At 44.4% G+C, this 21,520-nt stretch overlaps 2 protein-coding genes across 5 annotated transcripts in view; one reads left to right on the forward strand and one right to left on the reverse strand.

The window, feature by feature from the left end:
* Positions 1-2,296, forward strand: part of LOC139555140 (histone acetyltransferase KAT2B) — an 18,192-nt gene extending 15,896 nt beyond the window's left edge. For 2 of the 4 annotated variants that reach the window (XM_071368680.1, XM_071368683.1), the window contains 4 exons: positions 14-44; positions 220-283; positions 382-466; positions 730-2,296. In XM_071368680.1, coding sequence (XP_071224781.1) covers positions 14-44; positions 220-283; positions 382-466; positions 730-923 — 374 coding nt within the window. In that variant the 3' untranslated portion in view covers positions 924-2,296. The remainder of the gene's footprint in view (positions 1-13; positions 45-219; positions 284-381; positions 467-729) is intronic. The other 2 variants (XM_071368682.1, XM_071368681.1) reach the window with 2 other exon arrangements.
* Positions 2,297-3,411: 1,115 nt separating this feature from the next.
* On the reverse strand, positions 3,412-11,735 carry sgo1 (shugoshin 1). Its single transcript, XM_071368684.1, has 11 exons — positions 11,576-11,735; positions 11,250-11,406; positions 10,834-11,039; positions 10,670-10,722; positions 10,434-10,504; positions 9,335-10,240; positions 8,788-9,093; positions 8,557-8,694; positions 6,444-6,629; positions 4,338-4,521; positions 3,412-4,014 (listed from the first exon to the last, which is right to left on the reverse strand). Exons 2-11 carry the CDS (start codon positions 11,392-11,394, stop codon positions 3,879-3,881), a joined length of 2,331 nt encoding a protein of 776 aa, XP_071224785.1. The 5' UTR covers positions 11,395-11,406; positions 11,576-11,735; the 3' UTR covers positions 3,412-3,878.
* Positions 11,736-21,520: the final 9,785 nt, after the last annotated feature.

The raw sequence follows: 21,520 nt of genomic DNA on the forward strand, positions 1-21,520 counted from the left end.
TCTTTGTCACCAGGAGAAACTGGATGGAAACCGGTGGGCAAAGGGTGGGTCTTTCAGCTCCGTATAGCTTATTCTCATCTATTGTGCATAGCATTTTAGTAAACAGAAAAAAATATGCTTTGAGGGTTTCGTCTGAAGGCTTTACTAGTGAGCTACCACTGTTATCATTATGGTAACTCTGACAGGAAATTAGGTGATAACTTCCTGTTGTGATCCCAGGAAGGAGCTGAAGGATCCAGATCAGCTGTACAGCACCCTGAAGACCATCTTACAACACGTTAAGGTGAGGGGCACGCACACATGCACACAACTCGCATGCATGCACGCACCAACGTGCGCACGCATACACACACAGGTTTCTCACTATGTGTTATGTGTTAGAGTCACCAGAATGCCTGGCCATTCATGGAACCAGTGAAGAAGACTGAGGCTCCTGGTTACTACCAAGTCATCCGCTTCCCCATGGGTATGTATGGCACTACGCATGGAACACATCTGTGTCTGGGTCAACTCTTCAGGAGAAGCAATATAGCAGTACATAACTTGTAAGAAAACAAATCTGGGTAATTGAATTGAGCATAGTTACCTTAGTCAGAGACCAACACGTAATGGTTAGTGTAGTCATATGGTGTTTTTGGTTAATCACATCAGAGTTTGGTTTGGTTTAATTTGATCATTTAGACTAGAGGCTAATCAAGATTCATGTTAATGTTGTGTGATTATCTCCAGACCTGAAGACGATGTCGGAGCGTCTGAAGAGCAGGTACTACACCACGCGGAAGCTCTTCATGGCCGACATGCAGCGCATCTTCACCAACTGTCGAGAGTACAACCCTCCAGAGAGCCAGTACTACAAGTGTGCCAACCTGCTAGAGAAGGTCTTCTACACCAAGATCAAGGAGGCGGGCCTCATTGAGAAGTGATGGATGGGAGGGGCTTCAAGGGAGATGGGAGGGGCTTAAAGGGAGAGTGTGGTTTAGTTCTAATGATTTTCAAAAGGTTTTTATTGTCTTAGTCTTTATTTTTCTACTCTTGTCAACTAGAAAAACAGTAGGACCGGCTATATGGAGTAGGGAGGAGGGTTTTAGGTTCATTGGAATACTCAATGTCTGCTGTTCTATCACTCTCTTCTCTCCATCCTTGTCATACTGCCTCCTCTGTCCTTTACTCTGTGTTATCAGTCTCTGCTTCTCCCTTGCTCCACCTTGTCTTTGTTGACTCAGGAAAACAGATGTCATGTAGAAACTCCACCTGTACAGCTAACCTAACCCTACATCTGTTCAGAGTCTAACTACATGTAGACGTCACATCTGTGAACAGCTGGACTGTCTGGGAGAAACGGGGAGGGATAGTCAGCCAGTCAGTTACTCAGCCATTCAGTCTGTCGGTCTCCAGATTGGTGTTACTGGGTCGTAATGGTGTAGGGTGAAGTTGCCCCTAGACACTGATCTTGGGTCAGTTTTGCATTTTCCCTACTAATGTTAACAGTTATGATTGTGGGATGGGAAGCTGATCCTTGATCTGTACCTAGGGGAAACCTCTCCTCAGGAGCCATAGTAATCAGTAATTAGTTCTAATGTGTATGTGTGTGTTACCTAACGCGCGTGTGAGTGTACGCATGACATCATGCGAGGTCTGTGTCTCAGAATGTATGAGGTCAAAGTTTCTATGTATGTTGTTAGAGTTCATCCTGCCAAAAAAAGGACAATTATATTTCAAATCCGTATGTATACATTAAGTAATTCAAGAGGTTAAACCTCTTGAATTATTTAATGTATATTTTCAATGTACTGTATATAAGTTACCCGTCTTGCTTGTCCATGTAAAAAGTCTCATAAGGCAAAAGGTGACCATGGAAATGCACTTATTTATTTTTCAAGCAACTATTCAGCACCTCATGGTGAATAAGAACATTTTTGTTTTCCATCGAGCTGTTTTGTGTTTTTAGGGAAATGCACGCTATGGCTAATTTAACCATGTATAGTTAATCCTTATTTATGTGCTATAATTTAAAGGAATAATGCTTAACAAAAGGTCTTAATTTATTTTGCCAAATTATTTCTGTCTAGCAAATGGAGATTGCTACCTTTGTACTTTGAAGATAAAAGAAAAGAGATTGTGCAGTACTATCTTGTTTTTCTGTTTTGTATAAAGATGTTTGTACTTTTTAAACTATAGGATAAATCTGGATTTTGTGATATGTCTGGAGGAGTTATTACATGGCCTTTGTACTATTGCTTTTAATGCCGTAGTTATAACCGATTTTATAGACTAATTAAAATAGAAGTGAAAATAATGGATTGGAGTTGTTTTTGCTGCTGCAAATTACACTGACTGAGAAGTTCAGATCTTTGCAAATCTATGTAGAGCAAAAGCCCTGTTTGTACCTGGCACTAACATGCTCCTGTCGTTTCCATATTCTAATTGAGCCCACACGTTTAGACCGGTGTAGATGAGTAAAATAACTGATTGTGATCAGATCTTCCTGACCACCTCTGGAGCTGGGAAGAGCTTAGTGACAGGTCAGTGGGTGGAGTCCATTTTTTTGCAAAGGGTGTTGGTTGGAGGTGAATGGAGGGTGTTAAACACATGGTTGCCAGTTCAAATCCCAGTGCAGCTTTTGTTATCCAACCTTAGCCAACATACTTTAACGAATCACACTTCAAATCTACTGACATTCTAAATGATTGAACAGCATGGCACTTCTAGTGTCAGGTTTGTTGGTTTGATTCCAGGGGCCACCCATACGTAAAATGTATGCATTCATGACAATAAGGGTTCTATTCAATCCGTATGACGTATGAAGATTGAAATGTAAAGGCAATGTTCCTTGCATTCATCCTGCGTATGTCGGCTCAATTGCAAATGACCTTTACCTCTATCACGCAACAGTGATACAAATGCGGTGCCATCCCCCCCTACTGGCCTGATGACCTTTCTATACCCTTGCCTTTCAAAAGGTAGTACAAATTTCAAAAGGTAGTACAAATTTCAAAAGTCATTGAGTTTTTAAAGACTTTTGTCACTTGAAAACCCACAAAAATGGTCAGAGGATGGTGGGAGGAGCTATAGGAGGATGGGCTCATTGTAATGGCGTGTATGGAAAGGTATCAAACACATGGAAACCCCGTTTGACTCCATTACAGCTATTCCATTCAAGCCATTACAAGCCCGTCATTTAGCTCCTCCCACCATTCTATGATACGACAGGAACTCTGGAAAGTAGAAATCCACATCCTTACAACAGACCTGTTCACATTCCGTTTGTAGAACTCATGTACAACGCACTTGTCACTATGGTTGTGACGTGTGACAGAATTTTCATGCAGACAATCTCTGTTGTATCACGACCATTAAGTCAAATGTGTTGTATAACCCGAGTGTGTACGGGACAATAAGGACTCAGCTGAATAGGGATTATGGACTGAAAGTTTATTATTATAAAATCAAAACATGTTACACATGAAAACAGGGCCATGTAGAGAATACATATTCAAAGATCTTGAAAGGGCAAGCTAAATATACACTGTATTTACAACAGCGAAACGAATACAACCATAGATGAAGGTACATGTTGTGGTTGAGGTCTTCTCAAACAGAATATTGATCTAATGTTGCCCTCTACAGGTGGCTAACAATCCATACAGTCATCGAGATAGAGAACACATTTTTGGGTGATTTGATTGAATGTCACCAATTCCCATGATGATTTGGCCAAATTCAGCATACGGTGAACAACAAAGAATCGACACAATTAAAGCTGTCCTCCCTTTCATTGGACAAAAACAATTAACATGTGGGATACAGACGTAAGTATTCACAACAAAAAATCCTCTCTAACTTGAATGGGTAAAACGTGTGTTCAATGTGAAGACATGTCAGCGACATCCCACAAATGACTCGTTGTATTTCTCCAACGACAGCCGAGTCTTCATGGACTTCCTGGGTTTCTGTTTGAAGATGGGAGAGAGGAGGAACTTGGTGTCTGTGAACTTGTCTCCACGTCTCAGTTTCCTGGCGGACAGGAAATAAGAGAGATAAGAGATGGTGGTAAAGAGATAGAGATTCTCTTCAAAAATGACTGGCATGAGCAACACTGGGGCATTACAGAAACAATAGGTTATTTAGCTGTTTAAACATTGTGTACTGTAGCTTTTGCCAGCGCAAGTTAGTTGCTGCTGCTTTCACTCGTTGTTGATTGAAATTAATGGGAGAGTGTTACGCTCTGTAAGAGTTACGTGTTGTCATTTTCAAAAAACATTTGAGCAGTAAACCAAGAAAGAAACCCACACATTTCAAAAATTCCCTTGGAATACCCCTTTCACTTTAATACTCACGCGTGCAGCGATGGCTCTTTGTAGTCCACTGTCATCGTGGACCGCCTCTTGCGGCCGGGGACAGGGGTGGAACATCGGTCTGAAGGGCGGGAGCTCTTTAAAGAGAACTTCCGATAAGCTGCAGGGGTAAGATTGGTCACATCACTCAGATTGAAGCCCCGCCCAGTTCTGACACTAAGCCAACCTGTTGTGAGAGGACAAAGTGAATTGTCAGTGAAGAAACGTTGGGAAAAAAGTATAAAGTTTAGGTAGATATTGACAGCAGTGGACCAGTGGTTCAGACAGAGGTGGAGGAATGAGAGAAGAGATACTAAGATACAGCCAAATAGTGTTCAGAGAAGAAGAACACTGCTCATGTTTAACATATACAGTACCTGTCAAAAGTTTGGACACACGTACTCATTCCATGTTTTTGTTGTTGTTTTTTTACGGTTTTCTACATTGTAGAATAATAGTGAAGACATCAAAACTATGAAATAACACATATGGAATCACCAAATCAAAATATATTTTATAGAAGTAGCCACACTTTGCCTTGATGACAGCGTTGCACAATTTTGCCATTCTCTCAACTAGCTTCATGAGGTAGTCACCTGGAATGCATTTCAATTAACAGGTGTGACTTGTTAAAAGTTAATATGTGGACACAACAGTTGTGTTGTGACAAGGTAGGGGTGGTATACAGAAGATAGCCCTATTTGGTAAAAGACCAAGTCCATATTATGGCAAGAACAGCTCAAATAAGCAAAGAGAAATGACAGTCCATCATTAGTTTATGACATGAAGGTCTTATGTTTCTTCAAGTGCAGTTGCAAAAACCATTAAGCGCTATGGTGAAAATGGCTCTCATGAGGACCGCCACAGCAAAGGAAGACCCAGAGTTACATCTGCTGCAGAAGATAAGTTCATTAAAGTTACCAGCCTCAGTAATTGCAGCCCAAATAAATGCTTCACAGAGTTCAACTAACAGACACATCTCAACATCAACTGTTCAGAGGAGACTGCGTGAATCAGGCCTTCATGGTCGAATTGCTGCAAAGAAACCACTACTAAAGGACACCAATAAGAAGAAGAGACTTGCTTGGGCCAAGAAAAACGAGCAATGGACATTAGACTGGTGGAAATCTGTCCTTTGGTCTGATGAGTCCAAAATGTGAGATTTTTGGTTCCAACCGCCGTGTCTTTGTGAGATGCAGAGTAGGTGAACGGATGATCTCTACCTGTGTAGTTCCCACCGTGAAGCATGGAGGAGGTGTGTGGTGTAGGGGTGCTTTGCTGGTGACACTGTCAGTGATTTATTTAGAATTCAAGGCACACTTAACCAGCATGGCTACCACAGCATTCTGCAGCGATACACCATCCCATCTGGTTTGCGCTTAGTGAGATTATCATTTGTTTTTCAACAGAACAATGACCCAAAACACACCTCCATTCTGTGTAAGAGCTATTTTACCAAGGGGAGTGATGGAATGCTGCATCAGATGACCAGGCATCCACGATCACCCGACCTCAACCCAATTGAGATGGTTTGGAGCGCAGAGTGAAGGAAAAGTAGCCAACAAGTGCTCAGCATATGTGGGAACTGATTTAAGACTGTTGGAAACGCATTCCTCATGAAGCTGGTTGAGAGAATGCCAAGAGTGTACAAAGCTGTTATCAAGGCAAAGGGTGGCTACTTTGAAGAATATAAAATAAATCTTGATTTGATTAACACTTTTTTGGGATACTACATGATTCCATGTTTTTAGTTTTGAAATCGTCACTATTATTCTACAATGTGCGGCAGGTAGCCTAGCCTAGGTAAAAATCTGTCGTTCTGCCCCTGAACAAAGCAGTTAACCAACTGTTCCTAGGCTGTCATTGTAAATAAGAATTTGTTATTACCTGACTTGCCTAGTTTAATAAAGATTAAAAATATATATATATTATAAACTAAAAAGAAAATAGATAAAAATAAACAATAAATAAATAAATGTTGAAAACATTAAAAATAAAGAAAAACCCTTGAATGAGTAGACGTGTCCAAACTTTTAACTGGTACTGTAAGTGTAGTGTGAAAGCATCCATCATTCATTAACATGCCCTAAGCATCTAACCGGGCTGTACCTGTCCTCTTGCATGTTTTGGGGATGTGTGAGACGTGGTTCTGGGGGGTGCTGCTGGTCGGTATCCCAGGAGACTCACAGGGGGGGTCCCTGAAACCAGACAGGACATTGCCGATCCTCATCATCTCCTCCTCCACTCCTGGAGTGACGGGAAGCAGAGCCTCCTCTTTATCTTGTCTGTGGTGCTCTGGAACACAACCACCATCATCATTTACAATGTGGTCCCGTGTGGCTCAGTTGGTAGAGCATGGCGCTTGCAACGCCAGGGTTGTGGGTTCAATTCCAACGGGGGGACCAGGATGAATATGTATGAACTTTCCAATTTGTAAGTCGCTCTGGATAAGAGCGTCTGCTAAATGACTTAAATGTAATGTACAACTTTTCACATGTCCCAAATGGCACCCTAATCCCTATATACATGTTGAAGTCGGGAGTTTGCATACACCTTAGCCAAATACATTTAAACTCAGTTTTTCACAATTCCTGACATTTAATACTAGTAAAAATTCCATCTTAGGTCAATTAGAATCACCACATTATTTTAAGAATGTGAAATGTCGGAATAATAGTAAAGAGAATAATTTATTTCAGCTTTTATTTCTTTTACCAAATTCCCAGTGGATCAGAAGTTTACATAAACTCAATTAGTATTTGGTAGCATTGCCTTTAAATTGTTTAACATGGGTCAAACGTTTCGGGTAGCCTTCACAAGCTTCCCACAATAAGTTGGGTGAATTTTGGCCCATTCCTACTGACAGAGCTGAGTCAGGCTTGTAGGCCTCCTTGCTCGCACACGCTTTTTCAGTTCTGCCCACAAATATTCTATGGGATTGAGGTCAGGTCTTTGTGATGGCCACTCTAATACCTTGACTTTGTTGTCCTTAAGCCATTTTGCCACAACTTTGGAAGTATGCTTGGGTCATTGTCCATTTGGAAGACCCATTTGCGACCAAGCTTTAACTTCCTGACTGATGTCTTGAGATGTTGCTTCAATATATCCACATAATTGTCCTGCCTCATGATGCCATCTATTTTGTGAAGTGCACCAGTCCCTCCTGCAGCAAAGCACCCTCACAACATGATGCTGCCACCCCCCTGCTTCACGGTTGGGATGGTGTTCTTCGGCTTGCAAGCCTCCCCCTTTTTCCTCCAAACATATGGCCATCATTATGGCCAAACAGTTGTATTTTCATTTCATCAGACCAGAGGACATTTCTCCAAAAAGTACAATCTTTGTCCCCATGTGCAGTTGCAAACCGTAGTCTGGCTTTTTTATGGCGGTTTTGGCTTCTTCCTTGCTGAGTGTCCTTTCAGATTATGTTGATATAGGACTCGTTTTACTGTGGATATAGATACTTTTGATCTGTTTCCTCCAGCATCTTCACATGGTACTTTACTGTTGTTCTGGGATTGATTTGCACTTTTCGCACCAAAGTACGTTCATCTCGAGGAGATGGAACGTGTCTCCTTCCCGAGCGGAATGATGGCTGTGTGGTCCCATGGTGTTTATACTTGCGTCCTATTGTTTGTACAGATGAACGTGGCACCTTCAGGCGTTTGGAAATTGCTCCCAAGGATGAACCAGACTTGTGGAGGTCTACATTTTTTTTCTGAGGTCTTGGCTGATTTCCCCATGATGTCAAGCAAAGAGGCACTGAGTTTGAAGGTAGGCCTTGAAATACACCCACAGGTACACCTCCGATTGACCCAAATGAATTCAATTAGCCTGTCAGAAGCTTCTAAAGCCATGACATCATTTTCTAGAATTTTCCAAGCTGTTTAAAGGCAGTCAATTTAGTGTATGTAAACTTCTGACCCACTGGAATTGTGATACAGTGAATTATAAGTGAAATAATCTGTCCGTAAACAATTGTTGGAAAAATGACTTGTGTCATGCACAAGTAGATGTCCTAACCGACTTGCCAAAACTATAGATTGTTAACAAGAAATTTGTGGAGTGGTTGAAAAATGAGTTTTAATGACTCCAACCTAAGTGTATGTAAACTTCCGACTTAAACTGTATATAGTGCACTACATAGGGAATAAGGTGCCATTTGTGACGACGCATCAGTCATGGCAATAGACTATCTACCATTTCAAGCATGTCCACTTACCTGGGTGGCCCTCAAGACCCTGCTCTGCCATTGGACCAGGACTGTCAACAAAGATACTCCCAGGGGTTTCTGGGAGTTGTAGTTCTGTCTCAGGGACCTCAGCGGGCCCAGCTGTGGGACTGGCCTCTACTCTGGTGACTGGATAGACACAGGTGATAAGCAGCAGATACAACACATCACCTATCCTTTTTTATAACAGCACGTATAATCTGTACGTTGTTCATTGCTCACCACGTGACAACTGTCGTTTAGGAGTGGGGACGTTCTCCTTGTCTCTGGCTGCTTTAAAGGGCCGTCCCCTGCGAGCGGGGGTGGGCTTGGCCTGCTCTGGGTGGCCCTGTGTCTTTCGTACGCCATGGCTTTGAGGAACGTAGGGACTATCCTCGGACTCAGACAAGCTGGCCTCCAAGGCAACATCCATGGCAACCACAGACAACGGCTGTATCCAAATCGAGCTCTGGCTCTGTCTCCTTTCTGGTTCCTCCTTGAGTTGTTTGTCAAGGACCACAGGGGTGGGACAGACCTCCATTCTGGTTACTAGACACAGGAGATGAACAACTATTTTAACAGACACAATAGCGTATCCTCTTCTATATTAGAATATGTGGAAACCTATAGAAAAAGCCCTCATATCTACATCTCTGCCTACTATAATTTTATGTTACCTGGACACAAGTTGAAGATTTACAGCAACGATTCAGAGCAACCATCAAGGTACCTGGTTAGTAATTGCAAAGACAGTCATCCTAATTGTCTACGTTAACAGTTAAATGCTCACCATGTAACAACTCTGGTTTGGATGGGGGGCCGTTCTCCTTGTCTGTAGCTGCTTTGGAGGGTCGACCTCTGGCTCTACGAGCGAGGGCGGGCTTGGCCTGGTCCGGGGGGCTCCGTCTCTTCCGTTTCTGAGGAACGTAGGGGCTGTCTTCTGACTCAGAAGACGAAGATGAACTAGACTCAGATGACAACAGAGTCCTCTTCGGGTTCTGTTTCTGTCCCCTCTCCACCTCCTGTATGGGTGTGTCTCGGGGGTTATCCTTGGGTCCGCTACCCTTGAAGGGGGTGAGGTGTACCCCATCCTCGCAGTCGAAATCAAAAGTGTCATTGAATCCCTGAGATGTGTTGAGGGAGGTGTTGAGAGGTGCAGCGGAGGCCACCCCGGTTCTGGACCGTGTGGCCGAGCGGTCCCGGCTCTTGGACCGGGCTCTGGGTTTTGAGGTCTCCCAGGGTTTCTTCAGAGGGGGGCGGTCCGGTTTGAGGCCCCTCTCTTGCTTGCGTGCAGCCAGTTCGGGTTTAGGCCGCGGTGGATGGGCCTGTTTCAGTTTGTTCCGGGGTTGCTGCTGTTGATTTGCTGGTTTAGCCGGTGGCTCTGGGGTGAAGTGGTGTTGGAACTCCTCTGAGCCAATCGGATTGCCTCTCTCCATCTTCTCTTCCTGTATGTGGTTCTGGCCTCTCCTGGCGTTTAGAACCAGGCTCTCCACTACGACCTCAGTCTCTTTCTGTATGAGAGGTTCTGGAGGGGCGCTGTGGTTCTGCTCATAGAACGAGGAACGGCGCCCTTTCCGCACACACTCAAATCGCCTCCCTCTGCCTTCCACCCGGCGACGTCTCACACCCACTGTCTTTGGCAACGCCACTTCCCCGTCACTTTCGCTTTGTCCCGCCCCTTTAGGAAACTGAGGCTCTGAGACAGGAGAATGGATGTCTTTGTCAACGACATGGATGGTTCATTAAAAGTGACACATCCTAACAGACGTGCACATTGTTGTCGTGATTTTCTGTCTAATTATCCAAAGTAACGTCACAATTCTGGAGTGAAAGCCCTAACAGTTCAAATCTGTTAGAATGGGTTGTCTGGTAAATGTAATTTCATATACCTGAGCTGATGGGTGAGAGTGGGGCTTCGTCCTTCACAGGATCTTCCAGAGCAGCTCGGCTTTGAATTCTCCTGCACAAAAGGAACAAAAAGGGAAAAGTTTGACATTTCAGGGAGGAATCGATGACATTCACAAGGTGACAGGAGATGGGATGAAGCACACTGGACATTAAACATTGGCTCTTTGAATGTGAGAAATATGATGCATTCAGTTGATATGATATTTGAATAGCTCACCTGGAGGTGTCCACTGGCTTTGGTGGTTCAGCAAGGAGCTGTGCAGGTCCAGTCTAAGCCACGCACACGCACACACACACAGGAAGGGAACAACTTTCTGTGATGAAAAGCACCCATAGCAGTTACTCAATTTGACCCAATCAGTCATTCAGGCAGCTTCATACCTGTACATTACTGGCCTGCGCCTCCTGATCTTTGAGCCTCTTCTTGAGCATGAGGAGGTGGAGGAAGAGGGCCTGCTGCTCCCTCTTCATCTGTAGGATCATACCGTTGGCCTGCCTCACCTTTTCCTTCTCCGCCTGCAGGGCCAGAGCCAGGGCTTTGTTATTGATCTGCACGTTCTTCAGGATAATTGGCTTCACGTTGCCCGCTGTAGAGAGAAGAGGGAGCTAGCTGAGATATACTCCTCTTCAAAGGTTAACCACCATATGAGTTGTGAAATTACTATAGTAGCTAGCTAGATAACTAGTAGGTATAGCTACGTCCAATTGACCAGATTTTAGGTTAACTACCATGATGCTTAAGTCTACATTACCATCTTCAACATGATACTGGTTGGCATATTATGTGAATCTCTTACCACTGGTTCTGTTGATCCTTTTGGACCGTCCCCTGTTGGCTGCAGAGGCGCTTGCCAGGCGTTTGTTCCTCTTCTCAATCATCTTTTCCTTGATGTCATTCAGGCTTTGCTGGAAAGACTTCTTCTGGCCCCGTTCCCTCACCATGGTTGTACGTAACTGGCAGAAGACAAGAGAGTTTGACATGTCTACGTTAGAACCCGTCCTCAGGGTTGAATGTTTTTGTTGATCTGTTACGCTAGCAACTCCGCTAGCAGCGTCTCCATTGCTAATACATGGAATTAACTGCGTAATATCACATATACCGACGTTTTAAATGTTGACTTACCTCCTCAGTTATAAACAGTACAGTGAAATGTAATTAAAATCAGTATATTTCACAAGGAATTTTCATAACGTGGTCAAATAACTAGCCAAAATCCGTTCTCTACTGGTTGACTTTCGAATTCTGCGCTGAGAGTGCTGATTGGTGGGAACTGGGACGCGTCATTTCCTATCATCTGAAATGCAAAACTTTACTTTTCCACTAGGTGACACCAAAGCCATGTTTCTCTCTCGCTCTCCCTCTCTATACTCTTTCAATTTCTGTACAGTATATTTGTGGGTGTGTGTGCCTGAATGCATGCGTTTGTATACAGGAAGAAGGAAAAATAAAAATAACTGATGGAAAATATTTACCAAGGACAGAAAAAGATACAATGGCCCAATTACAGTATAATACTGTTTTGACAGATCATTTCAGAGCACTGCAATGATTATTTAAAAGTCGACATTGGTAATTGCCTGTTGGAATAATAATGATAAGTGAGTTTGAATAGTGAAAGGTAATGAGTTGACAGGGGCTGGATGAAATTGATTGTTATGTTTCTCAGTATAAATCCATCAATAAATAATATGTAATTAAGTTATTTACTTATTTACTTATTTGATATTCATCAAGTTTTTGGTTGAATATTCTGACTTATTCCAGCCCACCAGAATTAGTGGACCAAGAACCACAAGCAGGCCATGTGGACGGACCATAAACTTAAATTTGACCATGTAAATCTTTGACAAATACAAATTCCCCCTACTCACTCTCTCTCTCTCGCTCTCTCTCTCTCTCTCTCTCTCTCTCTCTCTCTCTCTCTCTCTCTCTCTCTCTCTCTCTCTCTCTCTCTCTCTCTCTCTCTCTCTCTCTCTCTCTCTCTCTCTCTCTCAATTTTAAATTTAAGGGCTTTATTGGCATGGGAAAAATATGGTAACATTGCCAAAGCAAGTGAAGTAGATAATAAACAAAAGTGAAATAAACGATACAAATTAACAGCAAAAGTTTCACTCGCAGAAGTTCCAAAAGAATAAAGACATTTCAAATGTCATATTATATCTATATACAGTGTTGTAATAATGTGCAAATAGTGAAAGTACAAGAGGGAAAATAAACAATGGTGTTTGTTCTTCACTGGTTGCCCTTTTCTTGTGGCAACAGGTCACACATCTGTGGTATTTCACCCAGTAGATATGGGAGTTTATCAAAATTGGGTTTGTTTTGGAATTCTGTGTGGATCTGTGTAATCTGAGGGAAAGATGTGTCTCTAATATGGTCATACATTTGCCAGGAGGTTAGGAAGTTTCCACCTCATTTTGTGGGCAGTGTGTACATAGCCTGTCTTCTCTTGAGAGCCAGGTCTGCCTACGGCGGCCTTTCTCAATAGCAAGGCTATGCTCACTGACTCTGTACATAGTCAAATCTTTCCTTAAGTTTGGGTCAGTCACAGTGGTCAGGTATTATGCCACTGTGTACTCTCTGTTTAGGGCCAAATAGCATTCAAGTTTGCTCAGTTTTTTTGTTAGTCAAGTAATTATCTTTTTGTTTTCTCATGATTTGGTTGGGTCTAATCTCTCTCTCTCTTTGTCCCCATGTTCCTCCCATCTCTCTCCCCTTTCCCTCTCTCATCGCTCTGTTTCCCTCTCTCCATCCCTCTCTCCCTCTCCCCCTCCCACTCTCCAGTTCTCTCTGCTCCCAGTGCCGTAAATAGTAATTCCTTACTGCTCGTGTTCTGCTCAATAAACCTTCCAGAAATAATACTTTCAATGAAATACCAAGTCGTGATCTCATTTACTTTCCTCTGAATGAGTCAAATGGAGCAATTGTATCTTGACACACAGAGAAACACTTTTTTTTCTGCATGGCAGCAGGAAACCTAAACAGACCCACCTATGGTGAGTCAGGAGGAGCTTGGCATCAATCAGGTCCAAGTAAATGTCAAAGACATTGAAAGGACTGACAAGAGAGTGGTTCAATGCTAGGGTGGCTTGGGAATAAAGGTGTTGTAAGGGAGATACACTTCCCTGCCAGTTTCACAATGACCTCAGTCAGCGCTCACAAAGCTGTGTAGCATCCAGAGATGCACGTTCTAGGCCACAAGTCGAATGTCTGCCTCACAGATTTTCAATGATAATGCTGCTCACTTAGGGTATATTGTGGTGCAAGGGAGAGAAGGCAATGCTCTGTGTACATCGAATGTGCATGGATATGAATGTTCACCACATTGGGCAACAGGGACTCCACGTACTGTAACTACTTTCACAACATTGTGTCTCTTCACAGATCATATATTATCTTCATGACATTGCTTAACCACCTTAACCACAACAAACTCACAACACAACCAACGGTACCCATTCCATTAGACATCATCTCATTGCAGAGGAGACATTGCTGTAATTTTCCGGAAAGGCCATGAAAATGATATGGTTGCCACATTCACTGTCACAGCGGGAGACCACATTCACTGTCACAGCGGGAGACCACATTCACTGTCACAGCGGGAGACCACATTCACTGTCACAGCGGGAGACCACATTCACTGTCACAGCGGGAGACCACATTCACTGTCACAGCGAGAGACCACATTCACTGTCACAGCGGGAGACCACATTCACTGTCACAGTGGGAGACCACATTCACTGTCACAGCGGGAGACCACATTCTCTGTCACAGCGGGAGGCAACATTCACTGTCACAGCGGGAGTCCACATTCACTGTCACAGCGGGAGACCACATTCTCTGTCACAGCGGGAGACCACATTCTCTGTCACAGCGGGAGACCACATTCACTGTCACAGCGGGAGACCACATTCACTGTCACAGCGGGAGACCACATTCACTGTCACAGCGGGAGACCACATTCACTGTCACAGCGGGAGACCACATTCACTGTCACAGCGGGAGACCACATTCACTGTCACAGCGAGAGACCACATTCACTGTCACAGCGAGAGACCACATTCACTGTCACAGCGGGAGACCACATTCACTGTCACAGCGGGAGACCACATTCACTGTCACATGGGTCCGGGTCTGGGTATGCAGCTGTGTTAACTGCTATCAGTCTTCTCCGCAATGCCATTCCTGATTATTATAATGACAGTTGACTGGAGATGTTGATTATCATAAAAACAGAGGAGAGGAGTAAACAAACTGATTGATTGGCCCTGCCTGAATGACTGACTGACTGATGACTGGTTGACTGACTGACTGGTTGACTGACTGACTGACTGACTGGTTGACTGACTGACGTGAGCGAGTTCTGACATGGTGTTTCACACATCAGAGAGTGGAAACAATCAATCAGTCGATCCATCCATCCATCCCTCCCTCCATCCATCACTGTTTAGTAGAAGACAACACCAATGAAGACAAGTCATAACACCAGACAGGTCCATCTCAGAAAAGTCTAGCCAGTGATCAGGCCAGTTTGGAGCTCTCCCTCCCACCAGATGAAATTCATTAGCTGTAATCACTGCTCTCCCTCCCAAGTGCAAAAAACGTAACACAACATTTAATGTGGAAAATATGGAGAGCCAAGCACAACATTTCTGATAGTTAAATCATAACACAGGGAGAGCATTCAGCCCCAAAGCAAACAGTTAAAGAGAAACAACCCAGAAAATCTGGGATTAGGGTTTGTTTAATGGAGGCCATTTGAGACAGACGCCTTTCTGTTGCTCCTTCATACAGAAGAACAATGTTCAATCTGACATCACTGCATCACAAAAGCATTGCTTTACCGATATCATAATAGAGCAACACTAACAATCTAACATTATAAAAAGAGGCTCTGTAACCTAATCTCAGAGCTACAGTATCAACATTTTGAAATAATTGTCATATCATACATGGCTAGACCCTTTTTCTAGCAGCATTGTGACAAAACACCATCATCATTGTTACATTATATATGCATGCCATGGCTACACCAACCTTACAACACCATTGTGACATCATATTAGTGCTACACCAACCTTACAACACCATTGTGACATCATATCAGTGCTACACCAACTTTACAGCACCATTGTGACATCATATCAGTGCTACATCAACATTATAACATCATTGTGACATCATATCAGTGCTACACCAACCTTACAACACCATTGTGACATCATATCAGTGCTACATCAACTTTACAGCACCATTGTGACATCATATCAGTGCTACATCAACTTTACAGCACCATTGTGACATCATATCAGTGCTACATCAACTTTACAGCACCATTGTGACATCATATCAGTGCTACATCAACTTTACAGCACCATTGTGACATCATATCAGTGCTACATCAACCTTATAACATCATTGTAACATCATATCAGTGCTACACCAACCTTATAACATCATTCATAACAAGTCAAATCAAATTTAATTTGTCACATGCGCTGAATACAACAGGACCTTACAGTGAAATGCTTACTTACAAGCCCTTATCCAACAATGCAGTTTTAAGAAAATACAAAAAAATCAAGTAAGAGATAAGAATAACAAATAATTAAAGAGCAGCAGTAAATTACAATAGCAGGGCTATATATAGGCGGTACCGGTACAGAGTCAATGTACATGTAGGTAGAGTTATTAAAGTGACTAATAACAGAGAGTAGCAGCAGTGTAGAAGGAGCGGGGGGGCAATGCAAATAGTCTGGGTAACCATTTGATTAGCTGTTCAGGAGTCTTATGGCTTGGGGGAAGAACCTGTTTAGAAGCCTCTTGGACCTAGACTTGGCGCTCCGGCATGGCTTGCCATGCGGTAGCAGAGAGAACAGTCTGTGACTAGGGTGGCTGGAGTCTTTAGGGCCTTCCTCTGACACCGCCTGGTATAGAGGTCCTGGATGGCTGGAAGCTTGGCCCCGGTGATGTACTGGGCCGTACGCACTACCCTCTGCCATACCAGGCAGTGATGCAACCGGTCATGCAACCAGATGCTCTCGATGGTGCAGCTGTAGAACCTTTTGAGGATCTCAAGACCCATGCCAAATCTTTTCAGTCTCCTGAGGGGGAATAGGTTTTGTTATGCCCTCTTCACGACTGTCTTGGTGTGCTTGGACCATGTTAGTTTGTTGGTGATGTGGACACCAAGGAACTTGAAGCTCTCAACCTGTTCCACTACAGCCCCGTCGATGAGAATGGGGGCGTGCTCTAGAGGTCGGCATGGCCGATTAATTAGGGCCGATTTCAAGTTTTCATAACAATCGGTAATCAGCCTTTTTGGACGCCGAGTATGACCGATTACATTGCAATCCACGAGGAGACTGTGTGGCAGGCTGACCACCTGTTACGTGAGTGCAGCATCAAAAAGACCTTGTGGCTGCAAGGAGCCAAGGTAAGTTGCTAGCTAGCATTAAACTTATCTTATAAAAAAACTATCAATCTTTACATAATCACTAGTTAACTACACATGGTTGATGATATTACTAGGTTAACTAGCTTGTTCTGCATTGCATATAATCAATGCGGTGGCTGTTAATGTATCATCGAATCACAGCCTACTTCAACTTCGCCAAATGGGTGATCATTTAACAAAAGCGCATTCGCGAAAAAAGCACAATCGTTGCACAAATGTACCTAACCATAAACAATCATGCATTTATAAAAATTGATACACAAGTATATATTTTTAAACCTGCATATGTAGATAAAAGAAATTCATGTTAGCAGGCAATATTTACTAGGGAAATTGTGTTACTTCTCTTGCGTTCAGTACAAGCAGAGTCAGGGTATATGCAGCAGTTTGGGCCGCCTGGCTCGTTGCGAACTGTGTGAAGACCATTTCTTCCTATCAAAGACCGTAATTAATTTGCCAGAATTTTACATAATTATGACATAACATTGAAGGTTGTGCAATGTAACAGCAATATTTAGACTTAGGGTTGCCACCCGTTCGATAAAACGGTTCTGTATTTCACTGAAAGAATAAACGTTTTGTTTTCGAAATGATAGTTTCTGGATTTGACCATATTAATGACCAAAGGCTCGCATTTCTGTGTGTTTATTATATTATAATTAAGTATATGATTTGATATTTGATAGAGCAGTCTGACTGAGCGGTGGTAGGCAGGAGCAGGCTCGTCAGCAGGCTCGTAAGCAATCATTCAAACAGCACTTTACTGCAGTCATGAGTGAACAGGTGCGGTATGCAAATTAGGGTGGGTCTAGGGTTTCTGGGATAATGGTGTTGATGTGAGCCATGACCAGCCTTTCAAAGCATTTCATGGCTACAGACTTGAGTGCTACTGGTCGGTAGTCATTTAGGTAGGTTACCTTAGTGTTCTTGGGCACAGGGACTATGGTAGTCTGCTTGAAACATGTTGGTATTACAGACTCAGACAGGGAGAGGTTGAAAATGTCAGTGAAAACATTGTGACATCATCTCAGCGCTACAACAACCTTGTAACATCATCATAAAGTCCTTGCAGTGCTTGTGAAGGGAGGCCTTCATGGGGTGCCTGCCATCTCTATCTAGAAGGGGGGGCTGAGTATGAGAGAGTGGATGTATGATTGTTTATGTTTATCCTTTATTCTACTGATCAGTATCATAATCCATATTTAATATTTCTTAAAACCCCCTCCTCCTCTCCCCTGTAACTATTCACCAGGTCGCTGCTGTAAATTAAAATGTGTAATCAGTCAACTTACCTGGTCAAATAAGGGTTAAATAAATACAAAATAAAAAGTAGTTGAATGAATGAGAGTTAGGTGATGTCATTATTTTGTGTTGTTATTTAGTTCACTCTTTGTTCCCTCTCTCTATCTCCTCCCTCTCTCTCCTTCCTCTATCTCCTCCCTTTCTATATCTCCTCTCTCTATTCTCCCTCTCTCTCCTTCCTCTCTCTCCTCCCTCTCTCTTAACTGTCTCCTCCCTCTCTCCTCCCTCTCTTTCCTCTCGCTCTCTCCTCTCTCTTGCATCCCTCTCTCTCCTCCCTCTATCCCTGATCACAGGTGATGAGCTGCACCTGTGACCAGTGGGAATTGTACACTGAGTGTACAAAACATCAGGAACACCTTCCTAATATTGAATTGGACCCCCCTTCCCTCAGAACAGCCTCAATTTGTCAGGGCATGGACTCAACAAGGTGTTGAAAGCGTTCCACAGGGATGCTGGCCCATATTGACTCCAATGGTTCCCACAGTTGTGTCAAGTTGGCTGGACGTCCTTTTGGTGTTGGACCATTCTTGATACACACGGAAAAAACTGTTGAGAGTGAAAAACACAGCAGCGGTGCAGTTTTTGACACACTCAAACCGTTGTGCCTGGCACCTACTACCATACCCCGTTCAAAGGCACTTAAATCTTTTGTCTTGCCCATTCACCCTCTGAATGGCACACATACACAATTCATTTCTCAATTGTCTGAAGGCTTAACAAAACGTATTTAGCCCGTCTCCTCCCCTTCATCTACACTGATTGAATTGGATTTAACAAGTAACATCAATAAGGGATCATAGCTTTCACCTGGATTCACCTGGTCAGTCTATGTCATGGAAAAAGTTCCTAATGTTTTGTCCACTCATTGTATATAGTGGAGTGCTATGGTGTGAGGGTTCAGGTGTCCTGGGTTCCAGGGAGAACATGTATGAAGGTGTCTCCGCGAGGAGACCTTCTTATTGCCACCCACACCATGTGTGTGTTATTTATGAGAAATATCCCTAAACTTTCATTGATACGGTCTAGGCTTCGGCCTGTGACTGTGCTACGGTAACTGCCTGACCCAGTATGGAATCCGTGAGGAATTGAGTTTGCTGCGGTATTTACAGTAGAAGTCGGAAGTTTACATACACCTTAGCCAAATACATTTAAACTCAGTTTTTCACAATTCCTGACATTTAATCCTAGTAAAATTCCCTTTCTTGGGTCAGTTAGGATCACCACATTATTTTAAGAATGTGAAATGTCAGAATAATAGTAGAGAATGATTTTATTTCAGATTTGATTTCTTTCATCACATTCCCAGTGGGTAAGAAGCTTACATACACTCAATTAGTATTTTGTAGCATCGCCTTTAAATTGTTTCACTTGGGTCTGTCACGCCCTGACTTTAGTTATATTTGTTTTCTTTGTTTTTTGGTTAGGTCAGGGTGTAACAAGGGTGGTTTGTTTAGTTTTTGTATTGTCTAGGGTTTTTGTTTGTCTATGGGGATGTTGTATGGTCTAGGGGTTTGTAGGTTTATGGTGGCCTGAGTTGGTTCCCAATCAGAGACAGCTGTTTCTCGTTGTCTCTGATTAGGGAGCCTATTTAGGTTGTCATTTTCCATGTTGGTTTTGTGGGTAGTTGTTTTCTGTTTTGTGTGTCTGCACCAGACAGAACTGTTTCGTTTGTTCCATTTTGTTAATTTTTGTTCTAGTGTTCAGCTTTATTAAAAATCATGAACACGCACCACGCTGCACCTTGGTCTACTCCTTCTTCTTCAGATGAACATCGTTACAGAACTACCCACCACCAAAGGACCAAGCAGCGTGGTAAGGAGGAGCAGCGTGGCCAGGAGTATGAGACAACCTGGGAGAAGGTAGAGAGATGGGCGGTCGACCCAGGGAGAGTGCCAGAAGCTGCCTGGGAGTCTATGGATTAGTGCGAAGAGGGATACCGGAGGATGGAGTCGGCGAGACGAACACGGCTGGCAAGGAAGCCCGAGAGGCAGCCCCCAAATTGTTTTGGGGGGGGGGGGGGCACACGGGGTGTGTGGCAGAGTCAGGTTGGAGACCTGAGCCAACTCCCCGTGCTTACCGTGGCGGGCGTCGTACTGGTCAGGCACCGTGTTATGTGGTGGAGCGCACGGTGTCTCCAGTACGCGTTCTTAGCCCAGTGCGCTATATCCCAGCTCCTCGCATCGGCCGGGCTAGAGTGGGCATCGAACCAGGACGGAGTGTGCCAGCCCTGCTCTCCAGATCTCCAGTGCGTCTACTCGTCCCGGGTTATCCTGCGCCAGCCCTACGCACGGTGTCCCCGGCCAGCACAGCCCAGTGCGGCCTGTTCCAACTCCCCGCACTTGCCGGGCTACAGGGGGTATCCAGCCAGGATGAGTTCTGCTAGCTCTGCGCTCGAGACCGCCAGTGCGCCTCCACGGCCCAGTGTATCCGGTGCCTCGGCTAAGGAAGAGGCCTCCTGCATGTCTCCCCAGCCTGGTGAGTCCTGTGCCTGCTCCCAGAGCCAGGCCTCCTGTGTGTCTCTCCACTCCTGTGACGATCCATGGCACGAAGCCTCCAGTGATGATCCATGGCAAGAAGCCTCCAGTGTTGATCCATGGCACGAAGCCTCCAGTGATGATCCATGGCAAGAAGCCTCCAGTGATGATCCATGGCAAGAAGCCTCCAGTGATGATCCATGGCAAGAAGCCTCCAGGGGTGAGACATGGCACGAAGCCTCCTGAGACGGCCTCCAGCCCGGAGCCTCCAGAGACGGCCTCCAGCCCGGAGCCTCCAGAGACGGCCTCCAGCCCGGAGCCTCCAGAGACGGCCTCCAGCCCGGAGCCTCCAAAGACGCCCTCCTGTCCGGAGCCGCCAGAGTCGCCCTCCTGTCCGGAGCCGCCAGAGTCGCCCTCCTGTTCGGGGTCAGGTGGGCCAAGACTAAGGTGGAGCGGGGTCCACGTCCCGCGCCAGAGCCGCCACCGCGGATAGTTGCCCACCCAGACCCTCCCCTATATCTTTAGGTTTTGCGGCCGGAGTCCGCACCTTTGTGGGGGGGGGGGGTACTGTCACGCTCCGACTTTAGTTATATTTGTTTTCTTTGTTTTTTGGTTAGGTCAGGGTGTGACAAGGTTGGTTTGTTTAGTTTTTGTATTGTCTAGGGGTTTTGTCAACTGGAGGCAGCAAGAGCAGAGCGGCAGCGTTACGAAGGGACTCGGCTAGCAAGGAAGCCCGAGAGGCAGCCCCCAAATAATTTTTTTGGGGTGGGGGCACACGGGGAGTGTGGCTGAGTCAGGTTGGAGACCGGAGCCAACTCCCCGTGCTTACCG

The sequence above is a fragment of the Salvelinus alpinus genome, chromosome 26 (assembly GCF_045679555.1).
Source record: "Salvelinus alpinus chromosome 26, SLU_Salpinus.1, whole genome shotgun sequence".
Lineage (NCBI taxonomy): Eukaryota > Metazoa > Chordata > Actinopteri > Salmoniformes > Salmonidae > Salvelinus > Salvelinus alpinus.